The 24,855-nt window shown below is 48.6% G+C and overlaps 1 protein-coding gene across 1 annotated transcript in view; it reads right to left on the bottom strand.

Moving 5' to 3' along the window:
• Positions 1-891: 891 nt before the first annotated feature.
• Positions 892-24,855, bottom strand: part of CGNL1 (cingulin like 1) — a 96,318-nt gene continuing 72,354 nt past the window's right edge. Inside the window, exons 10-18 of the mRNA XM_065871359.1 lie at positions 23,983-24,135; positions 22,231-22,401; positions 18,649-18,810; positions 16,364-16,453; positions 5,130-5,213; positions 4,144-4,268; positions 2,666-2,774; positions 2,129-2,292; positions 892-1,042 (exon numbers count right to left, since the gene is read on the bottom strand). Coding sequence (XP_065727431.1) covers positions 892-1,042; positions 2,129-2,292; positions 2,666-2,774; positions 4,144-4,268; positions 5,130-5,213; positions 16,364-16,453; positions 18,649-18,810; positions 22,231-22,401; positions 23,983-24,135 — 1,209 coding nt within the window. The remainder of the gene's footprint in view (positions 1,043-2,128; positions 2,293-2,665; positions 2,775-4,143; positions 4,269-5,129; positions 5,214-16,363; positions 16,454-18,648; positions 18,811-22,230; positions 22,402-23,982; positions 24,136-24,855) is intronic.

Below are 24,855 nucleotides of genomic sequence, written 5' to 3'. Positions count from 1 at the left end.
TCCAGGGACGGAGAGAGTGTAGTTTGGAGGCGGGAGGAAAGGACCAAAAAGACACGACAGGAGGGCTCCACCCCCAGCCCCCGAAACCAACATCATTTGTCAAAAACCGTACGTACATGTCTGCCCACCCCACCTGTGCAAAAGAAACGGCAGCTGGTGACTGGTATTGGTCTCAGCATGGTTCAAACATTTTAACAAAATTCTAGATAAAATAAGCAACCAAGGACCACGGATACAAGTGACCTCTGACTTTCCCTCCCTCCGTCAACATGTTCTTTACCAAGACCACCTGAACTTCTCTTCTTAGGCTTAACTCTCCCTTATCACCACAACAATTCCTTTTTCCAAATCTGATGCCCAGAGTGGTCTTTACTTTCTCCCTCTTGCCTCTGGCTCAGTTATACTTAAAAATCTAGTAGCTTTGTATTTTTAAAAATAATACTCAATAGAGATGTGTGAACTTTACAAACAAGCCACCCCACAAAGCCTCTGCAACATTCCAAAATGGAAGAGCAGCAGTCTGTGAGAAGGTCTGATTTAAAATATGCACAGCCTACACATCCTCCCCTCCCCTTCACAATGGCTACTAACTAGTAACTAGCATTTGGACCCCTTTTCTTGACGGGGGGGCGGAGGGCAGAGAGGAGCAGCCATGCAGAGGGTGCTGCAGACAGCTGTGCAGAACGGGGGCTCCATCCTGCCAAGCGGCTGCAGGCGTCTCAACGCATACCCTGCAATAGCTGCTGTCTACGCTACCAGAGCTGTGCTGCCACAGAGATCCTAGGAGGACATGACGTCACAGGGAGGAATTATCTGGTCCGCGAAGAGGAGGTGATGGCGCTCCCTTCCTCTCCTCCCGCTGCGGGCGGCTGCCGGCCCCTGGAAGTGGGCTCAGATCTGGCTGGCGGCGGTGCCGTCCTTGGCAAAGGTGTAGCTCAGTGGCGCCTCATAGAGGCTCCCCCCATCCGTGCTGAGGTCGTCGTCGTCGTCGTCGTCGTCGCCGTCCACGTCATCCAGCACTTTGCTTGGCAGCTTCTTAAGTCTGCAAAACAACAGGTGGCATGTTTCCTGGCCCTGACCGGGGCTCACCTCCGATCTGGAGGCGAAGGGGTTCTAGACGCCTGTCTCTCCACCCCAGCGAGTGGCATATAAGCACAGGAACTTAACTCGTCTGCACCTGCCAGTTCCTACAGCAACAGGGAGCAAACTGCCCACCTGAGAGCACGGGAGGCTGCTGCTGACAGGGTGGGCGGGGCAGGGCTGGGGCAAGGTCAACAGCACTGATTTTTCCTTCTGCCTCGAGCTCCAACATGGCTGAGCAGGGTGCTGCCATAAATCCCATCTTAATTTAAAATTTTATCATCTTGTTCACCATGGGCTGTTTGCATTCATTTTTATTTTAATATTGCATCTTGATTATTGAGATTTTTTGGTGCCCCCTAATGCCAGCCTGGGGCTGGGTTCTCGATAGACATGCCCTGTTTACAGGATTCTCAACAGGCTCCAGTCTTCTGGGCATTTATAAGAGAACTACCTGGGCAGCCAGCAAAAAGCCCCAGGTCACAGTCGGCCTCCAAGAAAGGCCCAGCTCCACGAATGGGTGTGAACTTAAACTCACCCCCTCACTCCAATGCCCCAGGTAGTGACCCCGAGGCAGGGAAAGCAACCCCGCACCTAATCCTCCATCCTTAGGGCCGTGGCAGGGGAGCTCAAGAGAGCAGCTCTCTCCAGAGACCAGGTTTGGGACATCCTCGTCCTCCTGAGGACACAAGCCACAACTTTACCTCATTTCTCCCTAACCCAGGAGTCCCTAAGGGCTGGTTCAGGAGCTGGTCCCTACACAGTGGTGTGAGCTAGTCTGACCTGCTCTGAGCCTCAGGACGACAGGGACGATACCTGCCTGGCCGACACCAGGGCAACGGTATGAGGATGACACATGTGACACCCTACTGATCACGTGGGGCGACCGGAGCGGATACAGCCGCTCTCACCCCTAGGGTGGGATGACCCCAAAGGTGACAACAAGGGATCAGCTTGAGACAAAGGAGTGGGAGCGCTCTGAAAGCATCAGGCTCCCCTCCAACGTCAGGGCCATCACGGCCCCGGGGGGGTCGCCGCACTTGCCCACCTTAAGTCCTTCTTCATGGAATTTAGCTGCCCCTGCAGCTGCTCATTCACGTCCATCTGTTCCTCCAGCTCCCTCTGCAGCTTCTTCTTAGAACTTTCCAGTCTGTCTATTTCCTCCTCAGCCTCCTCCACCTGTCGCTTCATTGCTTTCAAGCGCAAGCTCAGCTGCAGGGGGAAGGCAGGCGGTGAGCCGGCGGGTCGCCCAGCCCAGCACAGAGAGGCCAGTGGTCCAGGCCCCTTCTCTCCCAGCAACCAAGGTATGGCAAAGGGGGCAACCAGCCTCATGGGAAAGTGGAGATGAGGCTCTAAGACCGAAAATTCTACTCTTTAAAAGCCAAGTTCAGGGTCTGAAGTTTGCTGAAATCCCCTACTAAAGTGGGCTCTAAAGGGCCCATTCCATGACGTAAGGGGTGGAGTGGAAAGGGCGGACTCAGTCCACTCAACTTCACCCCTTGCCTGCCCGCCGAGGCCTCCCCTCCCTCTCACTTCCCCAGCCCGAGACATTAAATCTCAAAAGTGCTCGCAGAGCGTCCCGCACCTGGTCCTTCTGATCAGTCAGCGACAGGTGCTCATCGTCTACCTGCATCACTAGCTCTTTCACCTTCCGCTCCAGCCGGCGGTTGCTGACCTGGAGGCTGGCCCGGTCCCTGGAAGAGCGGGGGAAGCAGAACAGAGGACCGTCTCATCCCAGCCACCTGGGAGGCCAGCCCAGGGCTGTCTGGTGGACGCAGGGTCAGAGAGACTCACAAGTGTACAGCAGGACAGCGCTGCTCGTTGGACAGATGAGGAAACGGGCTCTGAGAGGGGGAGGGACTTTGCCCCAGGCTGCGGAGCCAGCAAGAGGCTGAGCCGGAGCCAGACCTGCCCTGAGTACTCCCAGTCCTGGGCTTTACTTGGTAAGGCAGTGGGTCATAGACTGCCAGGCTGGGAATATTTGGAGTTTACTCCAGGCTGCCCTGGAGCAAAAAGGCCCAGTCCCAAAAGTCTTACTGAAAATGGATAACGTAAAGTGCTCTATGCACACACACCCACACTGCTTCCAGGAAGGTGAGGGGCCATGAGTAAGAACTGAAGCTGGGGACCTCCCTGGTGGCGGAGTGGTTAAGAATCCGCCTGCCAAGGCAGGCGACGCGGGTTCGAGCCCTGGTCCGGAAGGATCTCACATGCCACGGAGCAGAATGCACCACAACTACTGAGCCCACGAGCCACAACTACTGAGCCCATGCTCTGGAGCCATGAGCCACAACTACTGAGCCCACGCTCTAGAGCCCATGAGCCACAACTACTGAGCCCTCACTCTAGAGCCCGCAAGCCACGACTACTGAACCTGCATGCCACAACTGCTGAAGCCCGTGTGCCTAGAGCCCCTGCTCCGCAACAAGAGAGGCCACGGCGACGAGTGGCCCCCGCTCGCCGCAATTAGAGAAAGCCTGCACGCAGCAGCAGAGACCCAATGCAGCCAAAAATAAAAATTAAGAAAAAAAAAATTAAAAAAAAGAACTGAGACTGGTCAAGCTTAACCCGGTACTGGCCCTCAGGCTGTGGTCTGAGAACAAGCTGTAGAGAATCACATGTAGTCATCTGATCCTGTGTCCCGTCCACCCACATGCCCATCTCTGACAGATGGCCACTCAGTCTCCGCTTGGATATACCTGGCCCCCCCAGAGCAGAGACAGCCACCTTACCTCTATTCCAGCTCAAACTCAGTAGCTTACAAGGCAGCCTGTCCTATTTAAGGCATGGGGAAACGAGCAGCTAAGAACTGAGCAGTGGGGAGTCCCAGGTTTCAGTCCTGCTACATCAATATTCTGCCAGGCTACCTTCCTCAAGTCATTTACTTTGGTGGGTCTCAGTTTTCTCATCTATAAAATGGAAACAATTTTCCAGCAAGGTTGTACTTGCTCTGCCTTCCTCACAGGCTTTGGAGGATAGGAAGAGATACAAGTGTGAAAGCACTTTGTAATGTGATGCCCACTGCCCACCAGGGCTTCTGCACCACGGCTGGGCCCAGCTCACCTCTCCTCGCTCTCCAGACGGTCCTCCAGCTCTGCGATCCTGGCCTCCAGCTGCACCACCAGCCCCTCTTTGCTGGACCTGTAGGAACCTTCCAGGTGGATAATCCGGCTCTTTAAGTCCTTATTCTGGAATCAGACAGGGAGGCCGTGAGGGGCTGTGTCTGCCGCACCCTCTGTGCAGAGCAGAGCAGAACACAGGGCAGGGCAGTGTTTGGTCGGTGACTGGGGTAAGCCTGCTTTCCACCTTAGGATGTGTGGCCCCAGGAGACCTGGGGATGTATCCAGGGAAAAGCTTTGCACTCATGTCCTGGCAAGCCAAAAGAAGAGATTCTATCACATTGCTTATAAGCCTAAGTGAAATCTTTGCATGTCCTAAGGCTACCAGATGTCAGACAAATGAGGTTGACCTTGGCCTTTTATAAACCTATTGGGGTGGGGGACTTCCCTGGAGGCCCAGTGGTTAAGACTCTACGCTTCCATTGCAGGGGGTGTGGGTTTGAGCCCTGGTCGGGGAACTAAGATCCCACGTGCTGTGCGGCACGGCCAAAATAAATAAATAAATAAACCTACTGGGGCGGGACAGGAGAAATAGGCTCCTTCAGCAATATCATACATCATATTCAGTGAAGAACTTACATGAATGGCATGTAAAAGAAATAGCGATTCAAGTAAGGTTTGTTAGCAACTCCTGCATCTGAGGACACTGGTTCTTTATTATTCTCCTTTCATTCGAATTTAGCCCTCTTTAGGATCTAGAAACAACACTTGCAATTCTACCTCTCCCCAGCTGCTAGACTCACAAGCACACTTAATATTGTGGGAATAACCTCTCTGGAAAAGGCCTTAGAAACACCTGTACCTCTCAGGTGAGTTACTCTGCAGAGTTCTTGGGGGTGCTGTGCAAAGAAGGCTCAACCAAGGGGCTCTAGTCCAAAGCCATGGCGGGGTGGGGGGCGGGGGGCGGTTCATGGGGCCAGCTGCCCTCACCTGTCTCTCCAGGGAAATCTTGTCACACTCTAAGTCTTGCTTCACGGCTCGCTCCTGAAGTAGCTCGTTCCGCATCTGCTCCATCTACACCACACAGTACAAAAGCCCAGAGGTTAGAGGGGGTGTTCCTATAGCCTTTGTGCTGAAATGGTTCGCAGGTATGAATTCTAACAACCAAGTCAGCTCCTCTTTATGACGGGGGCCTCCTGCCTTCTCCTCTTGAATACTGGAGCTGTCCCTTAGATATTCTTGAGTTCTCAATGATTGCAACAATAATGATACAAATACCAATAATAGTCAAAGTTAACCCTGCCGTTATGGGTTGAATCCTGTCCCCTCCAAAAAGATATATTAAAGTCCTAACCCCTAGAACCTCAGATGTGACCTTATCTGGAAAAAGGATCTTCACAGAGGTAATCAAGTTAAACTGAGGTCATTAGGGCGGGCTCGAATCCAGTATGACGGGTGTCCTTATAAAAAGGGGAAGTTTGAATGCAGAGACAGACATGCACAGAGGCAAGACAGAGACACAGGGAGAATGCCACGTGAAGATGGAGGACTGGAGTGAGGCATCTACAAGTGAAGGAGCACCAAAGATTGCTGGCAAACTACCAGAAGCTAGGAAGAAGCAAGGAAGGATTCTCCTACAGGTCTGGAGGCAGTACGACCCTGCTGACACTTTGCTTTCAGGCTTTTGGCCTCCAGAGCTTGAGACAACACATTTTTGTTGTTCTAGGCCACCTAGTTTCTGGTACTGATACTTTGTTACAGCAGCCCTAGGGAACCGCTACACCTGCTCAGCACTCCGCCTGTGCTATCCCACGACATCCCCTCAACGATGACGCAGGTAATATCATCTCTGCTGAGGACATCAGGGCTTGGAGCAGTTAATCAACTTGGATCATGACCAACCATCCCAGCCTGCCCAGGACTGAGGATGTGCTCAGGCCATGTGACTCTGAATGCTAAAACTGAGGGAGTCCCAGGCAAACTGGGATGAGTCAGTCACCCAACTTGCCAGGGATCTACACAAGAACTAACAGGGGAAGCTAGTACTCCCGAGCTGCTGGCTGCTGCATTACAAGTTCGAGCTTCAGCAAAGGCTTCTGCAGTCAGCATATCTCAGATGCTGCTAGATTTCTCCCTTCTTATGCCAAAAACAGAAGTCAGCAAGAACACTCCAGGTGTCCTGCCAAAGGCTAAGCCTCACTGAGGATTTCTTCTATATTAATAGGAAATGAGCCTAGCTGAGCGGCATCTGGAAAGAAACCCTGTCGTCTGCCTATCGGTGTCTCCATTCCCCATCCCCAGTGGGCCGTAGCAACAGTGAAATGCGCTTCAGAGGCAGAGGACCCAGACCCTGTTCCCAGGACCGTCCAGCAGAGGGCAACCTGAAGAAGCCCAGAGAACTAAGAAGGTGAGCCAGGAAAAGAAAACTGCCTGTTCCTTCTTAAGGCCGGGTCCGACAGAGGTAAGAGGTGTGCACACAGGAGTCCCTGGATGCCTGGGGAGCACGTGTAACAGTCTCACCCTGACCAGCCTTGATTTTGATTTTCACAAATCCAAATCCTGTACAAGCACCCTCGTGAGTAAAACATAAGCTCACCCCGCCTTCCCTGCCATCCACCTGGAGGGCAAGACCTGAGGAATAATGAGAGGAGACGCCACCACCACGACAGGCTAGGCTTGCGTCTCCCACTGTCCCGACCACAGCGTATGCACGGAATGACAAGCAGAGTGGTGCGGCTGGCCCAGAGTGGGTGACAGGGAGTGGTAAGGAACGAGGCTGGCGATGGGCAGGGCTGGGACGTGGAGAGCTCGGTACCACAGGAGGAAGCCGAGACCCTGCCCACAGAGGAGGGTGAACCTGTGTGGCCCCAAAAAAAGTTCACAGTTTTGCATTTCTGACCGGCAGGCTTCTAAGTCACAGGGGTTCCGAAGTTTACCGCAGAGTACACTGAGGTCCGGGGCAGTTATCCACATCTCGGGAGGAAGAAGGATCAGAACAGAGGCCGTGCCTACTCATGGCCCACTACCTCACCTGCTCTGGCTCTCTAGACTAACTCAGTGAAAAGGCTTCGAACAGACTTAGGGTCTACATACAGCTGTCACGTAAAAACCAAGATCCGGGAGGCAGCTGGTCTCCTTAGGGCATCCTTGTGCGCAGCAGGGGAAAACATGCCAGCCGTGCACAGGTCAGCAGGCAGAGCACATAAAACTCCTCCCTCGGCTCCAAGCCCCCGCCTGGCCCCGGGCCCTCGAGAATCACATGCTGCGAAGAGGGCCCTGGACAATTCCTCTAACTGCTCTAGGAGCACCAGGTCCATGCGTAATGAATGCAGCCTCACAGCCCCACTCCGAGCACGGCTGTGAATCAGCCAACACCCCTACAGAGGTCGTCAGCACGGCTGGGCCACGGGACCACGATGTGCCTCTTGGGGGAAACTGTTCTGTTCACGCCTGCTGGGCAGAGGCCAGGACCTCACTGAGGACACGGCTAAACTTTCACCGCGACGGGAAGTAATTACACAGGGAGTGATGGCCCAGCTTCTCTTCCTGGCTCTGCATCCACCTGCATGTGACCTTGGTCACCTCACCTCTGGGATGTGGACTCCTCGTTTCTAAACAAGGAAGCTGAACAAGGCGGCCTGTAGGCCCTTGGAGCTGGCCTACAATGCAGTGAAAGCACATTCGGTGCCTCTCGCTTGCCGTGCGGCGCTGTGCGGCCCTCTTTCTAAGGCCCCGGTCTCCATCTTTCAGCTACAGTAGCCATTCCATGTCTCCAGACCTTTAGGGGCGTCCCCAGAAAAGACCCACTCGGTCAGGGTGACAGCGAGTGTGTGTTTGTGAACACATATGTTTGAGTGCCGGGGGAGGGGTGGTCTTGGAATGATGGGGTGGGCCGATGCATTCGTTCAGACTGTATTATCACAGCCCTAGGCTGGACAGCGTGACAGTACCTGACCTCATTATAGGCTCGTGGGGGACAAATGAACAAGCCCTGTCCCTGTGGTCAGTGTCACTGCAATGGGGAAGGACAGCATGCTGGCACGGGGTGCACGGCAGTGGTCACAGCCCAGACTGGGAGGGTCGAGGAAATTCTCCACAGCAAGAGACGCTGAGCTGAGATCTGAGAGCTGAGAGGGAGGTCAGAGTCAGGCAGGGTGGGGACGGGGCGGGAGAGGAAGTGCAGCTCTCCTAGCCAGGGACCACTAATGAGAAAAGGCAGGAGCTAAGAAAGAGGAAGGGAGCGCTGGAAGAATCGAGAGCACTGAGGTGGACACGCGGGGAGGCAAGGGGACGGGTTAAGAGCTCAGGTGGCGAGGCAGACAGGGAGCAGTCACACAGGGCCCGTTATAATATTGTGACCACAGCGAACGTCTGCGTTGCACTTAACAAAAGTAAGTCTGGAGCATTTTTATAGCGTTATCTCATTTCATCCTCACCACCACCTGATGAGGTGGGTACTATTAACATCCCTAGGTACCCCTAGAGTCCAGGGGAGTTTGCAGATACAGGTGTGGAGACTGGGTGATGCCAGCTGAAGCCACAGGACAAATGAGCTCACCGAGGAGAAGAGCATGAAGCATGAGGAGAACCGTGCCCTGGGAAGGCCGCCCCGCTCCACTTCGTTAGGGGAGGTATGGAGAAAACCAGGACACTGACCTGCTGCAAAGGCCCAGAAGGGCGAGGACAGAGGAAGATGCGTCTAGGTTGGCCAGGAAGATGGCTCTGGGAGGCTCAGCAGAGAAGGGAGAGACAGGGAAGCCCCTCTTCTCTAGAACCGTAGCCTGACAGATGACAGCTCGGAGCTGAGGGCTGAGGAGAGCTCAAGTAAGGGGTTTGCAAGACAGATGCCCACAGCTGTTAGCAGACCGAGGGGGAGAATCACTGAGGAGGAAACAGTTACAGGTGATGGACTGTAGCGGGACGGGAGTGTGACAGGAGACTGTTCAGGGAGGGATGCAGGCCCACGCTGGGGGCAGCACGGGAGTGGGAGAGAACCCAGGAGAGGGACAGTAAGCCAGGGCTCGTGGGGGAAGGCTCCTGTAGCTCGGAGGCCCAGGAGGCAGCAGGAAGGGAAAGAGAAGGGAAGGGAGATTATTTCCCCAAAAGTTAAGGGATAAGGAAGACCTGGAGGCTTGTCGAGAGAAAGGAAGAGAGAAAGAGAGAAGTTTAGTTGCTGGTGGCGGGTGGCGGGGGGCGGGGGGGGGGGGAGGGGGTGAGGCCAAAATCCACCAGAAGGCAATAAAAGGCCGTGGGGGCAGAGTCCAGGGGCTCTGGCAGCTGTTCAGCAACTGCGTGAGGAGGCAGGCAGTGACTTCCACAGCTGTGCTCCAGGCCTGAGGAAGCAGGAGGGAAACAGAGAGAACCAAGAGCCCCTGGCGACAGGTGCGGAGTGACTACGAGTGTCCACGTCTGAGCCTGTTAATTCTCCCAGGACTCTCTGAGGCAGACGTTACCACCCCCACCTCCCAGGTGGGAGGTTCAGGACTGGCGGCCGTTCCCTTCTCTGCCAACCTCCCAGGTCCCTCAGTGAAGGGCAAAACCGAGAAGTAGGAGTTCTGGGGGGGGGGGGGCCTTTGGAGCCTAAAAGGAAGAAGCACCTCCAGTGGCATGAGGCAGAGAAGCGCTGTGGAGGGATTTAAAGATCACCAGGGGGTCCACGGCACTGGGCCCAGGCTGGGGTTCAGGACAAACTTAAAGAAGCGGCCATCGGCCAAGGTGTTGCTCCCTCGGGGCTACTGGCTGGAAATTCTGAATCCTGCCAGAAAATGAGCCTCCCAGTACAGAGGGGCACTCAGGAAACAGCATCCCGGAGGTCCCTGCAGGTTCAAGACCTCCCAGGAGCGCCCCAGGCAAATGAGAGTCTCCAAAGGAAAAACAAAGCAAAACAGTAATTATTTATACCCCACCACATCCCCTCCAAAGATGGCTATTAAAATGCAAGTGTAAAATAAATCAGAGTGAAGAACAGGAAGGAACAAATGTGAGACCATAAAACTTAACAGTTACTGTCACCGGACAGTCAATTTTCCTCCAGTCTTTTTGGCAAACATGATAGGCTTCCTTCAGGTCTTCAAAAAAGGAGAGCCAGACCCTGAATTCTAAAATAAATACACCAGCTGTACACCTGAAACTAACACAACACTGTTAATCAACTATACTCCAATATAAAATAAAAACTTAAAAAATAAGTGTGAAATGAACAAATTTTTAAAAAACACCATGCGGAGCCGTACACAAGGAATATCACGTGGTGTTACGGACAATACCCCCAAGGGTGGGTTTCACCATAAACCACACGTGTTTCCATCGAGTTCCTCAATACTGTGATCTCCAGGAATGGCCCTGTGACTCGTGAATATTCCACATCAGACTCTTCTCACCCTGAGCCCACACTGGGGACAAAAATAAAAAAATAAAAAAAAGAGAGAGAGAGAGAGAAATGGCCTCTGGCTTAGCCAGCTTCCTCCTTTGGACCAGGGAAGTAAATCTGAGGCTGAGAAAACATTTCTTTATGTAAGCTTAGCGCTTTACATTGCTGTTTACCCTTCAACTATACTAAGTAGACCAATCAAAAACTTTCCAGTCGAATTAAAAACAGAAGGGGAGCCGAAGGCAACAGTTATCACAGCTGGATTGAAAGAATGCTAAACCCTGAGCACGTTGATCGGAAATAACAGTATCAGATTCCAGTGGGTTTATGTCAGAGGCACCCGTGACCTGAGCCAGCTCTCAGGATTAGAAGCAGCTGCCTTCTGGGTTAATGAAAAGCCAGAGATATTTATGATCGCTAATAATAATATTTAACCCCATCACCTGTGTTTACCATTGGGCTGCAAAGGGGTTGGTGAGCACACACTCTTGGCTAGTACTAAAAGTGATACTCAGTCACAAGAAAGGAAAATTATTATTAACCGACTGTACACATTGGGTTTTTGAGTAGTCTTTACAATAGGAGGCAGTTCTGAGACCAGGATCATTTTAATTAAAGAAGAAAAAACAAAAGAAAGAAAGAAATCCCATTCTGATCTTTCACGTGCTGACTGCAAAGCAGCCTTATTTCCCAGGCCCGTATTCTGGTGGTTGCATCCCCCTGGTGCAGACTGAGGAGCAGGTGTGAGCCAGCCACTCGGGAGCAGTTCCTGAAAATGACTGCAGAAGCCTGCAACTTTATCCACTGGGATTTACCCTGCAGTTGCCAAGGCAACAGGGCAGCGCTCCTCTTGCCTGCTGGCTGCCTGGGTTGAACAAATGGTCCTTCCGCTGGGCTGGGCTATCCTGGCCTCCGTGGCCAAGAGAACACCTCTCCATCTCGGCCCAGATCTACTGTTAACTGCAGCACTCAGCCACCAGCAGTCACACAGCAGTGCCCAAGGAGCTAGAACATCAGCCTGTGGGACACATTTGCAACACCAAGCTGGGCCATCTGAATCCTGGACTCAGGAGGAAGGTCAGGAGAGGATCAGGTGAAAATAAATCCTCACTCATATTAAGAGACACTGTGGCATTATTTTTAAACTTGGGCACAGAGACCCAAACATTTGGGGTGTTTTTACCACCCTCACTGTCCAATGATGGGAACAGGTGGGAGGTGATGGGCTTTGGCTCCACACTTCTTACAAGCCTCGAGACCCTAAGCAACCACTTAGCCTCGTGAGCCCTGAAAACAACAAGAGGAAGCAGGCAAGGCACAGGCACAGCGCCCAGCACCTGGAGAACCCTCAGTAAGGACAGCAAATATCGTAAAGGGAAACATGGCTTTAGAAGAAGGAGAGGAAAAAGGATTTCTCCGGATTTAAACAGACCAAAAGTCAGTATAGCACCCACTATTTCATTCAAATTTCCTTCAACTTTAAAATATCCTGGGGGGGTGGGATGAATTGGGAGACTGGGATTGACAATATATACACTACTATGTACAAAACAGATAACTAATGAGAACCTACTGTACAGCACAGGGAACTCTACTCAGGGCTCTGTGGTGACCTAAATGGGAAGGAAATCCAAGAAAGAGGGGATATATGTATACATAGAGCTGGTTCACTTTGCTGTACAGCAGAAACTAACACAACACTGTAAAGCAACTCTTCTCCAATAAAAATTAATTAATTAAAAAAAAAAGAATATCCTGAGCGTGTATCTAAAAGGAAAAGGCCTTAGAAGGGCTGGGAACTTACAAAGCACGTTGCCAGCATTTACTGAGCATCAGATGTTAAACACGAGAAAGTGGAAACAAACACATGAAAAGGACAGAATGTTTGATCTCACAACCGCCTCTCCTGTCCTCTGTCCCTGGCAACAGCCAGCTGAGGCTTCACTCAGGCCCCCTTTCTCCTGCCCTCACTCCCATCCGCTTCGAGAACACTGTGTATGCTTCACTGTTCTGCTCAACGACCTTCCCAGGCTCCCCACTGCCTTCAGGGTATAGTCCTTTCAAAATCCCTCAACCTGCCTCTCCCGTTATTCCCTCACGGACACCAGACACCTAACCAAGCACAGCAGTCCATTCGTTGCTCCGGAAAATGCTAAATAGACCCTACCTCCCAATCCTTGCTCACACCCTCCACCATATCTAGGATTCCCTTCCCATTCCTTACTTTGTCTAAATCTTACCCTTTCTGCAAAGCCAGCTCCGGGCCAGCCTTCCCCTAAGAACTCCCACTGTCACCCTCGCTATCATGGTCTTTCCCTGCTTAGCTGCCTGACTCTTTCACTTGGCATTTAGTACCCACTGCTTTTTCTTGATAGTTATCCATTGTTTAGGCAAGCCTCTGCTCCTCAAGCCAACCACAGTGCCTGCCTTAGTCAGCCGTGCACCCTGGCTGGATCACAGGTGATTCTGGGCCTCGGCTCTCTCATCCACTGCACAGAAAGTCTGGGGAAATGAACCTGGAGGTCCTCACCAGATCTAAGATTCTGTAAATGGGGTAGGCCATTCACTAAAATTACCGGAAAACCTCTTTTTCTGTTTTCCCACCTAAGCCCTGTCACTCAGACTAGGAGAATGAATGGGAGATGTTCAGAGGGTGCAAAAAAAAAAGATTTAGACAGGGAGCTTGTGAGCATGCAGAGATTAAGTAGAGACAAGAGCTGCAATCTTTGACTTTTTAATTTAAAGAGACCAAGATCCAAAACATAAAGTTCCCCACGCCTTCCCTTTTCAGGGCAGTTTGCAGCACATCCAGACCGGATGCTACAAATCAGGTTGGAGAGGACAGACAGGCACCATTTCCTGCTCCTTAAGAGACATCTCCCGTGAGGAGGTGTCACAGGGCAGCATGTGAGGGGGCGGAGAAGGGGTCTTAGGTTTAGAAGCTTCCCATTTCTCCGATTCTGGCAGGAAGGCAGCCGGTACATCCCTAGAAGTTAACCTAAATGAACTGAAACAACTTCAGAATCAAGGCCCACCTGTCTACACTCAGAGCCCTTTCTTGAACCTTTACTTTAAGAGGCAAGAAGCGAGTCTCAGATTGACCTTGACTTTGAGTGAGAAGTAAATGCTTTTCTGTAAGGCAGGTATATTTGACAAACCCTTTTCTCTACCCTTGCTCAGAAATCCAAAGGCAGCTCATGCCAGAAGAGAGCACTCCATCAGGAGACCCCACTTCATCTCAGCGGTTTGTTTTGTTTTATTGTTTTCGTAATTCCTACCTCAGTTTGAACACGATGCTCAATTTCTCCGCTTTTAACAGACACCAGGCTTTACCCTCCCTACCCCAGAGAGTGCAGTGAGAACAAAGAAAAGTGACAAGGAAAATAGAACAAATACAGCAAAAAGCCTAGAGACATTTGTGAAACCCATCTTTTCAGGCACATAAACTCAGACACAGGGAGGGAATGACAGAGTTAAAGGGCGACTCAGACACTTAATTTTATAAAACCTTCTCACAGCATTTCAGTGTGAGAATTCAGAAAAGACTTCAGAAATCTCCTGGACAAACAGCCTCCTTTGCATAGATCTTAGAGGCTGCGCTCAGAGGGGCGGAGACTTTCCTGGAGCTACGTGGGGTTGGTGCAGGAGGCTGGACAAGGGATTCTTTCCCAGAGTACAAGTACGTCCCCTCTACTACTTCCTCCCCGGGCTTACTTTACGTTCTCAGCTCAGTGAAAATATTTTCAACCTTGAGCGGATCACAGAGAGCAGTTCTATTACCCACAAATCCTGTTGAGAGAGGAGAGAAGAGGCCCAAAGCAAACAGACCTAAGTGATGGGCCTCCTTAGTGTGGGGCCATCAGCAGACTCAAGGGAGGCAACCATCTCTGGTTCAGTTTGTCTGTGTTTTGCTTCAGGTCTGGAAGGCTGTTTTAACTGCCTGGTTATTGATAGGATGACATACTTCCCCACCACTCCTCCTTGCCTAAATTGCAAGAAGCATTTTAGCAAAACAAATTCAGGGCCACTTCTCGCATCATCACCAACGCTTAGCAGATCCTGAAAAGCCCTGTGGTAAGGGGGCGCCTTAGCCAGGCCGGCAGGAATTCCTAACAAAGCAGCTTCTATACCAGCAGGAGAACTGAGAAAATGCAGACTTTACTAAGAACTATTAGGTCTCAAATGTCAAGGTTGGGCTCCCCACCCGAACTTCAGGTTTCCATGAAGGTCTTTCTCTAAAACTTTTGCAGCTCAGGTCAGGTGGGCTGCCACCCCTCCAGAGGAATGATACTAGCACCGTAAACAGGACTGAAATGTGTAGGCAGAACCCAAGTGCATTGGGAGGGTGGATGGAGCCTCTGCTTGGAATTTCCTTCACTCTCAGGAGCAAAGGAGCACCAGAATCTGACCTGTTTGCAAAGAAGCTGTCAATAGGGAAGCAAAGGCAGATGGAAAAGAAGCCAGTGATTCACCTTCAACTTTGAACAGGGGCTACCAGCCTAGAACGGCATTGTCCCTAAGTGCTGGAAGCTCCAGTTCTTGGTCATCCCAAAGTGTGGGAAAGGTGGTACATATGAATAAGGAGAAGGGTGAGCAGAGGAAAGTGGGAAGATTCCATATTAATTTTGTATTAATTTGTACTTCAGACTTTTTATTTAAACCCTTCACACAGATAACTTCCTAAATTATACTCAGTACCATCCAAGGCTCTTAGGTTTTGTTTGCATTGTCTAATTAAGAAAGTGCCCAAAGCAAATCAAAAGGTGAAGAGCTTTCTAAATGTCTATTAAATGTACAGTTTTACTGGCACCATTTTCAGGAGCTGGGCGTAAAAATAAGTTGTCATTGAAAGGACATCCCATCAGAGGTTTCTATAGGTATCCAAAGGTATCATGTAAATAAAAGGCTGAGATTAGTGAATACAAACTCTCTGTAAAACCACCACTGAATGTTCTGAATCCTTGTCCCATAATATTTCCACATTTTTATCTGTCAAATGGTTTGGGCATGCAGTGGGGACATGGTAACCAGCTAATGGTGCTACTACTTTCTAGTGATGTGACACCCCATCTCCAGGATATGACTCAGGCACTCTGAACTTTTTTTAATTAAAAAATGGAAACAAACCCTCAAAACCTTGGGATTATCCCAAGTGTAGTTTGGGAAATTAGTTCCATTATGTACAATGTGAAGACAGTGTGAACGATCCCTGGCTGCCTCCCAGTGTTCCTATAAGGATCAAATATAAGTGAAACTCCTGTCATTTGAAAACTGCAAAAAGCACTCACTTGCAAGGTACTGTTACTGTACTGTGGATGCCTCACAGGTGTATGTATTGCTAATTTGCTGGCAAAGTTCCTTTTTTTTTTTTTTTTTGCGGTAGGCGGGCCTCTCACTGTTGTGGCCTCTCCCGTTGCGGAGGGCTCAGCGGCCATGGCTCACGGGCCCAGCCGCTCCACGGCATGTGGGATCTTCCCGGACCGGGGCACGAACCTGTGTCCCCTGCATCGGCACGGGGACATATCATTTACTTCCCATGGCACTAATACAGTGGTAGCTACCAAATTTCATGATTGCTTGTTAAACTAATGATTCTTAGAGCCTCAGCTCTAAAAGCACTTTGCCTATTGTGACTAATACATTGTTATACATAAGCACTCTGGAAACTTCCACTCTATATGCTCCATGTTATATATTACACCTCCCTCTTAGTGACTGACCCCACCTTCCCTTCCATCCTTTCCATCAGCCAGGGACTTTCTCTCCCTCCTCCAGCTGAATCCTCAGGTTTAACCTCTCCCATTTCCTTTTTCATGCAGGGTGATCCACTCACCACTCAACTACAGAACAGTACCTGTTCCCTGCCCCGAGTGATCCTCTCAGACAGCGAATCCGAGTTGTTTCTTTCTTCTTCCAGCTCCACCTCCAGTTGAGACACCTTGTCCTAAGAAGTCACAAACACAGCCTATTTAACTTGCACTGACCAAGTTTTTAGGAGCAAGGACTGCCCTGTGGAAGGACAACCCCAAGGGCAAACCAGAGCTGAACACCATGCATTAGAGTTTGGAGGAAAGATGTGTCTTTTTCTCATATTGTGCAAAGTACATCTTTTTAAAACTGGGTTTTACTGCTTTTATAATGTAAGATATAATTGTGCATCTAGAAAGTACATAAAAGGAGAAAACAATATTACCCCAAACCCTAACAAGCACTGAGGGTATTTTAGCATGTTTCCTTCAAGCCTTTTTTTTCCCTTATGAATCAGTAATTTTACAAATATCTACCTAAGCTTAACAGGTATCTGTTAAAAAACAATGTGGAAACCAAGATATCGTCCAAGGCACACTCCTCTAAATACTCTCAACTCAGGACAATGTTCTTCCTCTCTCCTGCTCAGGGTTCCCAAGACCCTCCCAGGAATAGAGTCTAGAACAGCCTTTTGCATCTGCCTTTTTCTGCTAGGGAACCTCATATACTTAGCACCATGCACTCCCAAATCCCCATCAGAGTAACATAAAGACAGTGCCAGCCCATTCTGCTAAACCGAATATTCACAGAAGAAGAGTAATTTCTATCTTCCTCAGCCTTCCTAATTTAACATCACTGAGTATTAAAAGTACTTCAAAGTAGCTTTGTGTACCAAAAAAAAAAGAGGCTTCGAACACAAACCACCCCACCTCGAACTGGGGGCCTGTGGGGTTTGTACATGTGTTTCTCCTGCCACCAGTCAACGTGTCATATGTCTGGATTAAGTCAGAGCCATGAGCCAGACACACTAAAAGCAATCAGCATTACGAGTTTCTATGTGAGCCTGCAGCATCTGTACATAAATATTGTCTCTGCGATTGTCAAAGTTGGCCGACAAGCCTCCGTATGCACCAAAAATAAAACAGAACTCGTGAATGACTAAATGTCTGTGAATGCTTTCCCCGTTGTGAGCAAAATCTACAGAGAACCCAGAAAGCTCTCTCCCAGGAGTCCAAAGTCCCAAAAACCAACTCAGAACAGCTGGGTCCTGCACCAAACCTCCTTGTTTGTTCAGTGGTTCCTGACCCCTCCAAGGCCAGTGTCACTCAGAATCACCAAAGATCCACAAGTACCGCATTTACATACGACAGTCACCTGAGTTTCTGAGTTTACAATCGCCTTTATTGAGAGAGCTCCTGAGTTTGAGAATTCATCTGTTAAGTGTTAGTAAAGGAACAAGCAAGATATTAGTCCCAACAAGACAGTCCTGCCAGCCGCCTCTTAGGGAGGAAGCACCCTCGGGTGTGCCGCACAGGGGTGGGGTCTTGAGAGCTGTTCATTTTATAATTAATGGAGAAATAGCTCAAATACTGCACAGGGGCAAATGAAGCTTAGCTATACCATGGCTTCTACACCTTGAGTTAGTAAAAGGAAATGTTCTTTTTAGTCAGAATACTCTAGAAGGAGATGATCTGGCAACCTAACGTTTGCCTAAAAGCACCTCTTCGCAGGGCTCGCTTCTTGCCTATAATCTGTACTGTACAGAACCCAGCAGGAGACTTCAGGGGATCAGGCCAAGGGTCATTACGCCAAAGGTTCTCACGTCACTGCCTGACAAGGCTTTAGCTTGTGTTTAACCAGATTGTTTGGGTCCTAGAATAATCACTTCCTAGTTACCTGGGTTGACCTTAGCTTGACTTAAAATGACCTCCCCTAATGAGATTAGAATCAGGACATCAGCAAAACACAAGGCAATCTGGGGGGGGGGGGGGGGGGGCATGACACCCTAACCAGGTAATTCTAAGCCTCTAAAAGGGCCCATCTAATAAAATCTTTAATGGTTGAAACATCACTCCCTGGATATAAACTACTACTAAGTCCCCTGGAGGTTTTAAAAGTTATTTCGATTGATTTGCGAAGTTGAATCAGGAATTCCACTGATTTTAAATTCCAGCTCTCTCTCCCTGGCCTTGAGCACTGTCTGATTATTTCCATCATTCCTTCCAGCTCTGATGTCTTATGAGTCTACAAACTACTAGCTTCTTCCTCAAATCAAGAAATGACTTTTACCGTCTTGCTGTTCAAGAGAAAAAAGCCAAAGACTGCCCAAAGGCTGAGGCGTGAGCGGAAAGTCAGCTTCCCTCGAGTCCCACACCCGCGCTGCCCACAAACCTCCAACTGCTTGATGAGTCGGCTTCGGTCATCCTTGAGGTGACTCTTGGCTTCCAGCTCGTACTCCAGGTCCTTAAGCGTCTGCTCCAGAAGCTGCCTTTTCGTGAGCGCTTCCTCCTGAGCTCTCTGGTAGTCCCGTAACTCTTCCTCCAACAGACGCGTCTGGAATGAAGAGGGGCTAGGGTGCTTATCCCGGCAAGTCAGGAGCACAGAGATCTCGTCAATGTGCAGGCTGACCCCGAAGAGAATTGGGCAGCCCCCACACTCCACTGGGGTTCAGAAGCCCGTGAGCAAGTGCCACCTTCTTCTGGGCCGCAGTTTCCTCTTCTGTAAAAAGAAGCCGCTTTTCCAGCTACAGAGAGCAACCCATTAGGTTATAAATTCAATTCAGTAGATATTGGCCAGCGTTAAATATAACAGAAAAAAGCAATACAAGCAAATATTGTTGTAGGTCATGGCTGAAGATACCCGAAAGCCCTCGAACTAAGTAAGAGCCTCCCAGAGTGTAATCTATCACCCACCCGTATCAGGCTCCTCTCAACAGAGGTTTTTTAAAGCTGGGGGAAGATAAAAGCTAAAATCATGACCCCACAGCAACCTGCAGGCACAAAATCTATTAATATAAACATGTAAATTAAGTGAAAACCACTACTCTCTAGCAGAATGTTATCAGTTGTCATAATTTACAGTGTTTTGTTCCTCCACAAGGTGGCACTGAACTAATAGCTTTGAAGAAATTGCAAGCGACAGCTTTGATTCGCAAGGGGTTGTCGGTGTTTTCCACTCCTCTGGAATCTCCCCTAGGGAACTAGGCAACTCAGCACACAGAAGGTACTCCTTAAACATCTCTGTGGACTGATTCGGTGAAGCCTGAGGCTGTTTGGTTCTCAACTTCCTTCCCTCCTGGAGGTGGTATAGGGTAGCAGGTGAAAGCCCAGTCATAGGAATTGAATACACCAAGGGTTAATTTCCTTCAGGGAGTATACGATAGCAAGTGGCAAACTTCATGAAAGAGTACCAGCCTTTGGGGGTGATCTTCACGGAAAAGTTGGGAAAGTCTCAAAGATACTCTTTTTGGGGACCCAATAGGTTAGGCTACTTTAGGAAGCCCAGAGGGAAGACTAGGAACTGTGTTCCTCTCCTGGAGGCTGATAGGAACACCTCAAGTTTCTATGAAAACAGCAGTCTTAAAGAAGACATCTCCAGATAAAGGCCCTAGTCTGGTTTTGGTGGTGACTGAGTGAAAGCACGAAGTGAAAATCATCCCATGGAGAAAGGATGACGAGACATTCTTTGGATACAGAGGTACTCCAGAGCATGAAAAAAAATCTCTCCAAAAAAAAAAAAGTCTTTAAAAAAATTCTCTGTGCTTCAGTTTCCTGATTTGCAATATTGGGATAAATATAAAACCTACCTTACAAAGCTGTCGTGAGACTCAAATGAGATAATACCCCCAAAAGAACATGGGTTATAGAGTCAGAAAGACTGACAGGTAATGGTACAGCTCACCCTTCCTTCCCCAATGCCCAGCGCATTCCTACCTTCCGACGCCCAGCAGATCCCTCCTAACATCTAGCAAGGGCTCCATCATACCAAGAGTATTCTATAAGGATATGCACAAGAGAACAGTACAGTGTCTGGAATCATGAGTAAGTAAATAACTTCTGAACCTACTAGTGCTACCTTTAAGTAGTTGAAGCTGCTCTTTGCTAAGTGGGATTTAGAAAACAAACTGAACAGTGAACTCTAAGTCTTAATTCTCTAACGATGACCTTCATCAGAACTTTTCTAGCCCTATGCCAAAGGCAGAATAGGTAAAATGCCTATTTCTCTCAAAGCAAAGGAGGCAGTACTACAGCACTTAGGGTGGATGGACCCTTGCAGCTTTTATTTACTGAGAGCTTTAACTCAGCTCAACCAAAATGTGGTGGAGGGTGGTGAACAGAGTTGAGCTTGAGTTTCTCAAGGATCCCAAGTGACCTTGGCTTATTAATTCATTTTTGTTTTAAACGACTCCATGACTTCACCATCCTGACTTAGGGTGGTGTCTGACTGCAGTTTCCTTCTAGACTAATGAGGTGTCTGTTTCTGCCATGCAAATGGAAATAGTGCCTCACAGGGCTAGACCGCTGAGAAAATCTAGGAAGTGCCATCTCTGTTTTCATCATAAGGAATCCTTTTTGGAATTACTGCCCTTTTACAAACAACACTGGTCTCTATCTGGCCTTAACTAATCTCTCTGGATCTCAGTTTCCTTATCTAACTAGAGGGTCTCTAAGGTTCCTTCCTACCCGAAGATTCTAGCAGAGTAATAGTTACACAAAAACCAAGGGAAAGCACTTTACAGGGGTCACCGTGACACTGATTTTCTGAAATCAAAACAGGATACCAGGTGTTTGCATTCTGGCAAGTATCAGAATCTTCCCACCCAATTGCTGTAGAAATGATTCTTCTTCAGGGCCAGAGAACTGTGCTGTCGATATGCTAATTTCAGTTCTTACTAGGAGTCCTGTATCCTAAGACCCTAAACCAGAGGGGAATCTGTTACCAGGGTCCTTTCAGAAGTATTCTAGAAGCCTGTAATAAATATCCATTGTTCTTTCACACAGTTTCAGTGCTGACTCATGGGCGGCCTTCCTTTGATCATCAAAGATAATAAAAGTTTGTTTTTTGAAGAAAAATTTGTTTTCCTGTGGAATCTTAGTGCTCTTGGCACTGCTTATGAAAAAAAAAAGCAAGCTTTAGAATTTAAAAAAAAAAAAAACTAATATCAGTGTCCAGGATATATAGACCCTCTGCCATATAGTCTCACGTTACCTCATTTAATTACTAAATCATTATTACTTTGTATACTTTTAAAGAGGGAGAAACAGATGCTCAGAAAATTGGGGTAACTTGCTCAATGTCATGCAGCTGGCAAGAGACAGAGCAGAAATCAGCTTACACTGTACTTGCATTTTAGAGCCTTCAGCTTTCCATTAAAATAATCAAAAACATTCCCTTTATTACACACAGTTCTTCACAAGTCCAGACTGAAGGAAGCTAACATTTGGGTTACTTCGCCCCATTATTCTTAAATATAAAACCAAGAATATGTTTTAATAATCTCAGTATTCATAAATTCCTGAAGATTTCTGTTTTTCTGTTGTTCTGAAACTCTTACCCACCACTCCCACGGCAATGAAAGTCTATATATATATAATTTTAAACGAATGGCAAAAAAAAGAAAAATTAGTTATTATAATCCCTGTTCTAAGATTAAATTAAAACAATGATACATATAAATCATTTAGACACAGCTGGGCACACTACTGGTGCTCCACCAATGGCAGCTAAGCTTTATTAGGCAGATCTTGGATTAACCACGAAAATGGTCAAACTAAAGCTGTGTCCACTTAACCTCAGAGGCCCTGGGTCCTCTGTGTCTTAGAATGCCATCTGCCCCAAAGTAACCATCCTGAGAATCAAGCACAAACGCTATCTTAAGGATCTACCCCAAGCCTCTCCTAGAAGAGTTTCAAAGCAGTCTTGAAGGATATTCTGAACACGGGTAAACCAGGAACTGCTCTGGCCAGGCATTACCTCATCCTGCATTTTCATGGCAGTCAGACGGGACTTCTCTGCCTCTAGAGTTTTCTCCTTCAACTGCCTTTGCATTTCTGCAAGTTCCCTGCGATTTTTCTCCTTGTATTCATCCAGCTGGTTCTGGAGCTCCAGCGTTGATGTGCGGGACACCTCAACAATGTCAGCCATCTGGAAGAAGTGACATGGGTGAGAGCCCACCCTGTAATGCTCCATCTGGGGCCAGGGAGCTAGGTTAGCATCCCAGTTCAACACGTCTCCTCTGCTTTCTTCTGTAGCACCCCACCCCAAAGACTGCAAAGCACCTGGTCGTGATCTGCCCAGGATTAGTCTCCTCTAACTTGGAAGTAGCATGGAGGTATGAACAAGCACATCCTCTGGAGCTAGATCCATGGTCCTGGGTCACATCCTCGCTCTGCCACTTACCAGCTACATGGCTGGGGCATTACTTACTCTCTCTGGGTCTCTGGAGTGTATTCGTTAAAAATACTGAAACCATAATCTTTACCTTGCAGGGCTGTTGTCAAGATTAAAACAATACATAGAGATGGAATTCTAGTTAGATACAAAATAGCTGGTAGCAATCCCACTGCTGGGCATATACCCTGAGAAAACCATAATTCAAAAAGAGTCATGTACCAAAATGTTCATTGCAGCTCTATTTACAATAGCCAGCAGATGGAAGCGACCTAAGTGTCCATCATCAGATGAATGGATAAAGAATATGTGGCACATATATACAATGGAATATTACTCAGCCATAAAAAGAAATGAAATTGAGTTATTTGTAGTGAGGCGGATGGACCTAGAGTCTGTCATACAGAGTGAAGTAAGTCAGAAAGAGAAAGACAAATACCGTATGCTAACGCATATATATGGAATTTAAGAAAAAAAAATGTCATGAAGAACCTAGGGGTAAGACAGGAATAAAGACGCAGACCTACTGGAGAATGGACTTGAGGATATGGGGAGGGGGAAGGGTAAGCTGTGACAAAGCGAGAGAGAGGCATGGATATATACACTACCAAACGTAAGGTAGATAGCTAGTGGGAAGCAGCCTCACAGCACAGGGAGATCAGCTCGGTGCTTTGTGACTGCCTGGAGGGGTGGGGTAGGGAGGGTGGGAGGGAGGGAGACGCAAGAGGGAAGAGATATGGGAACATATGTATATGTATAACTGATTCACTGTGTTATAAAGCAGAAACTAACACACCACTGTAAAGCAATTATACTCCAATAAAATGTAAAAAAAGAAAAAAGAAAAATAGCTGGTAAATGACTGGCACACAGTAGGTGTCAAAAAAATGGCAGCTACTCAGGGTGGCTCCATCAGCTCTGTGCCTTTTCCCTTCTGGGTGTTTTAGGGCAAAGGAGCAGCAACTAACTACTGGGCTTCAAAACTGCCTTTCATACTCCTGCACAAGAAAGAGAGGTGCAAGTACACAGATGACGCACAAAGACAGAGGTTCTGATTCAGGTTACATCTGTGAAGTCTGCAGTGACGTGCCAGGCTTCTTCGGGCAGCTGTTGAGAGGAGCTGGGCCCAGGACCCAGAGGGCATTTTCTAAACCAGTTCCCCTGTGACTGGGATTATTAACAAGTCCGAAGAGCTGCTTCCCGGGAGCTGCAAATCCCTGACACATGTGTGCTGAGACGCACTGCAGGTCTCCTCAGCTCTATCAGGCCCTTACAGGGGGGCTGGGTCACATGCCCTCTCCCTCCTCCTCTCCCTCCCCTCTTCCTACCCCTCACCTCCTTCTGCAGTTTCTCGATGGTCTTGTCAAGGTGCCATCGCTCGTTCTCCATTTCACCCTTCAGTCTCCTTAACTGCTCCTTCTGCTTGGTCTCGTCTTTTAGCTTCTCAGACAACTGCCTCTGCTCCTGGGTGGCCTGACTCAGATTTCTCTGCAGATGGCAGGGAAAGGACAGTGCTATCACCTACCTACCAGTTCAGCCACAGAAACAGGTGGCAGAGGGAGTTTCACAGCCACACCACAAAGCAATCAGACCTGCTACATCAGTGATAACAAAAAGGATCAAAATAAAGCCATCACAGAGACACAAGGACATTGTCGGCTCTGCAATCCAGGGACCAAGACGCAAAGTTGATTTAACCAGAGACATGCGCAGGAATGAAGGACAGACGAAGGATGCATTACAGAAATACAGCAAACGGCCAAGGCTGTTGCAGGTGGTGATTCAGGATAGTGTCCAAAAACCTGACAGAACTCATGCTTGAAAACTGAGGTAAAGTTATACATCAGACAAACTTAAACCCACGTGGCAACTGACATCCTGTGACAGACAGCACTGCACCTAATGTTCGAGCATTTTCTCTCCTATGCAGATGATTGTCACAATTAAAATAGCTAAAAATGAATCTGTAAGTAAAAAGAACATTACCCCATGGGCCAAGAGTCCACTTGGGTAGGGGGAGTTATAATCAACAGAATCCATGGGTTGGACTCACACATAGAAGGAAAGGAATTTGACAATCCACAAGCTGATGAACCTGATGGACAGAAAGTATTAAACGGAAGAAACACTAGTCAGGAAAAGTACAAACGAGTGGTTATTTAGTGAATCAGCACCAAATACTAGTACTTCCTATAAAATGTACCATCT

This window comes from Phocoena phocoena, chromosome 2, assembly GCF_963924675.1.
Source record: "Phocoena phocoena chromosome 2, mPhoPho1.1, whole genome shotgun sequence".
Taxonomy (NCBI): Eukaryota; Metazoa; Chordata; class Mammalia; order Artiodactyla; family Phocoenidae; genus Phocoena; species Phocoena phocoena.
The sequence above is the reverse complement of the archived record's forward strand: the minus strand, read 5'-3'. Positions and strand labels throughout refer to the sequence as shown.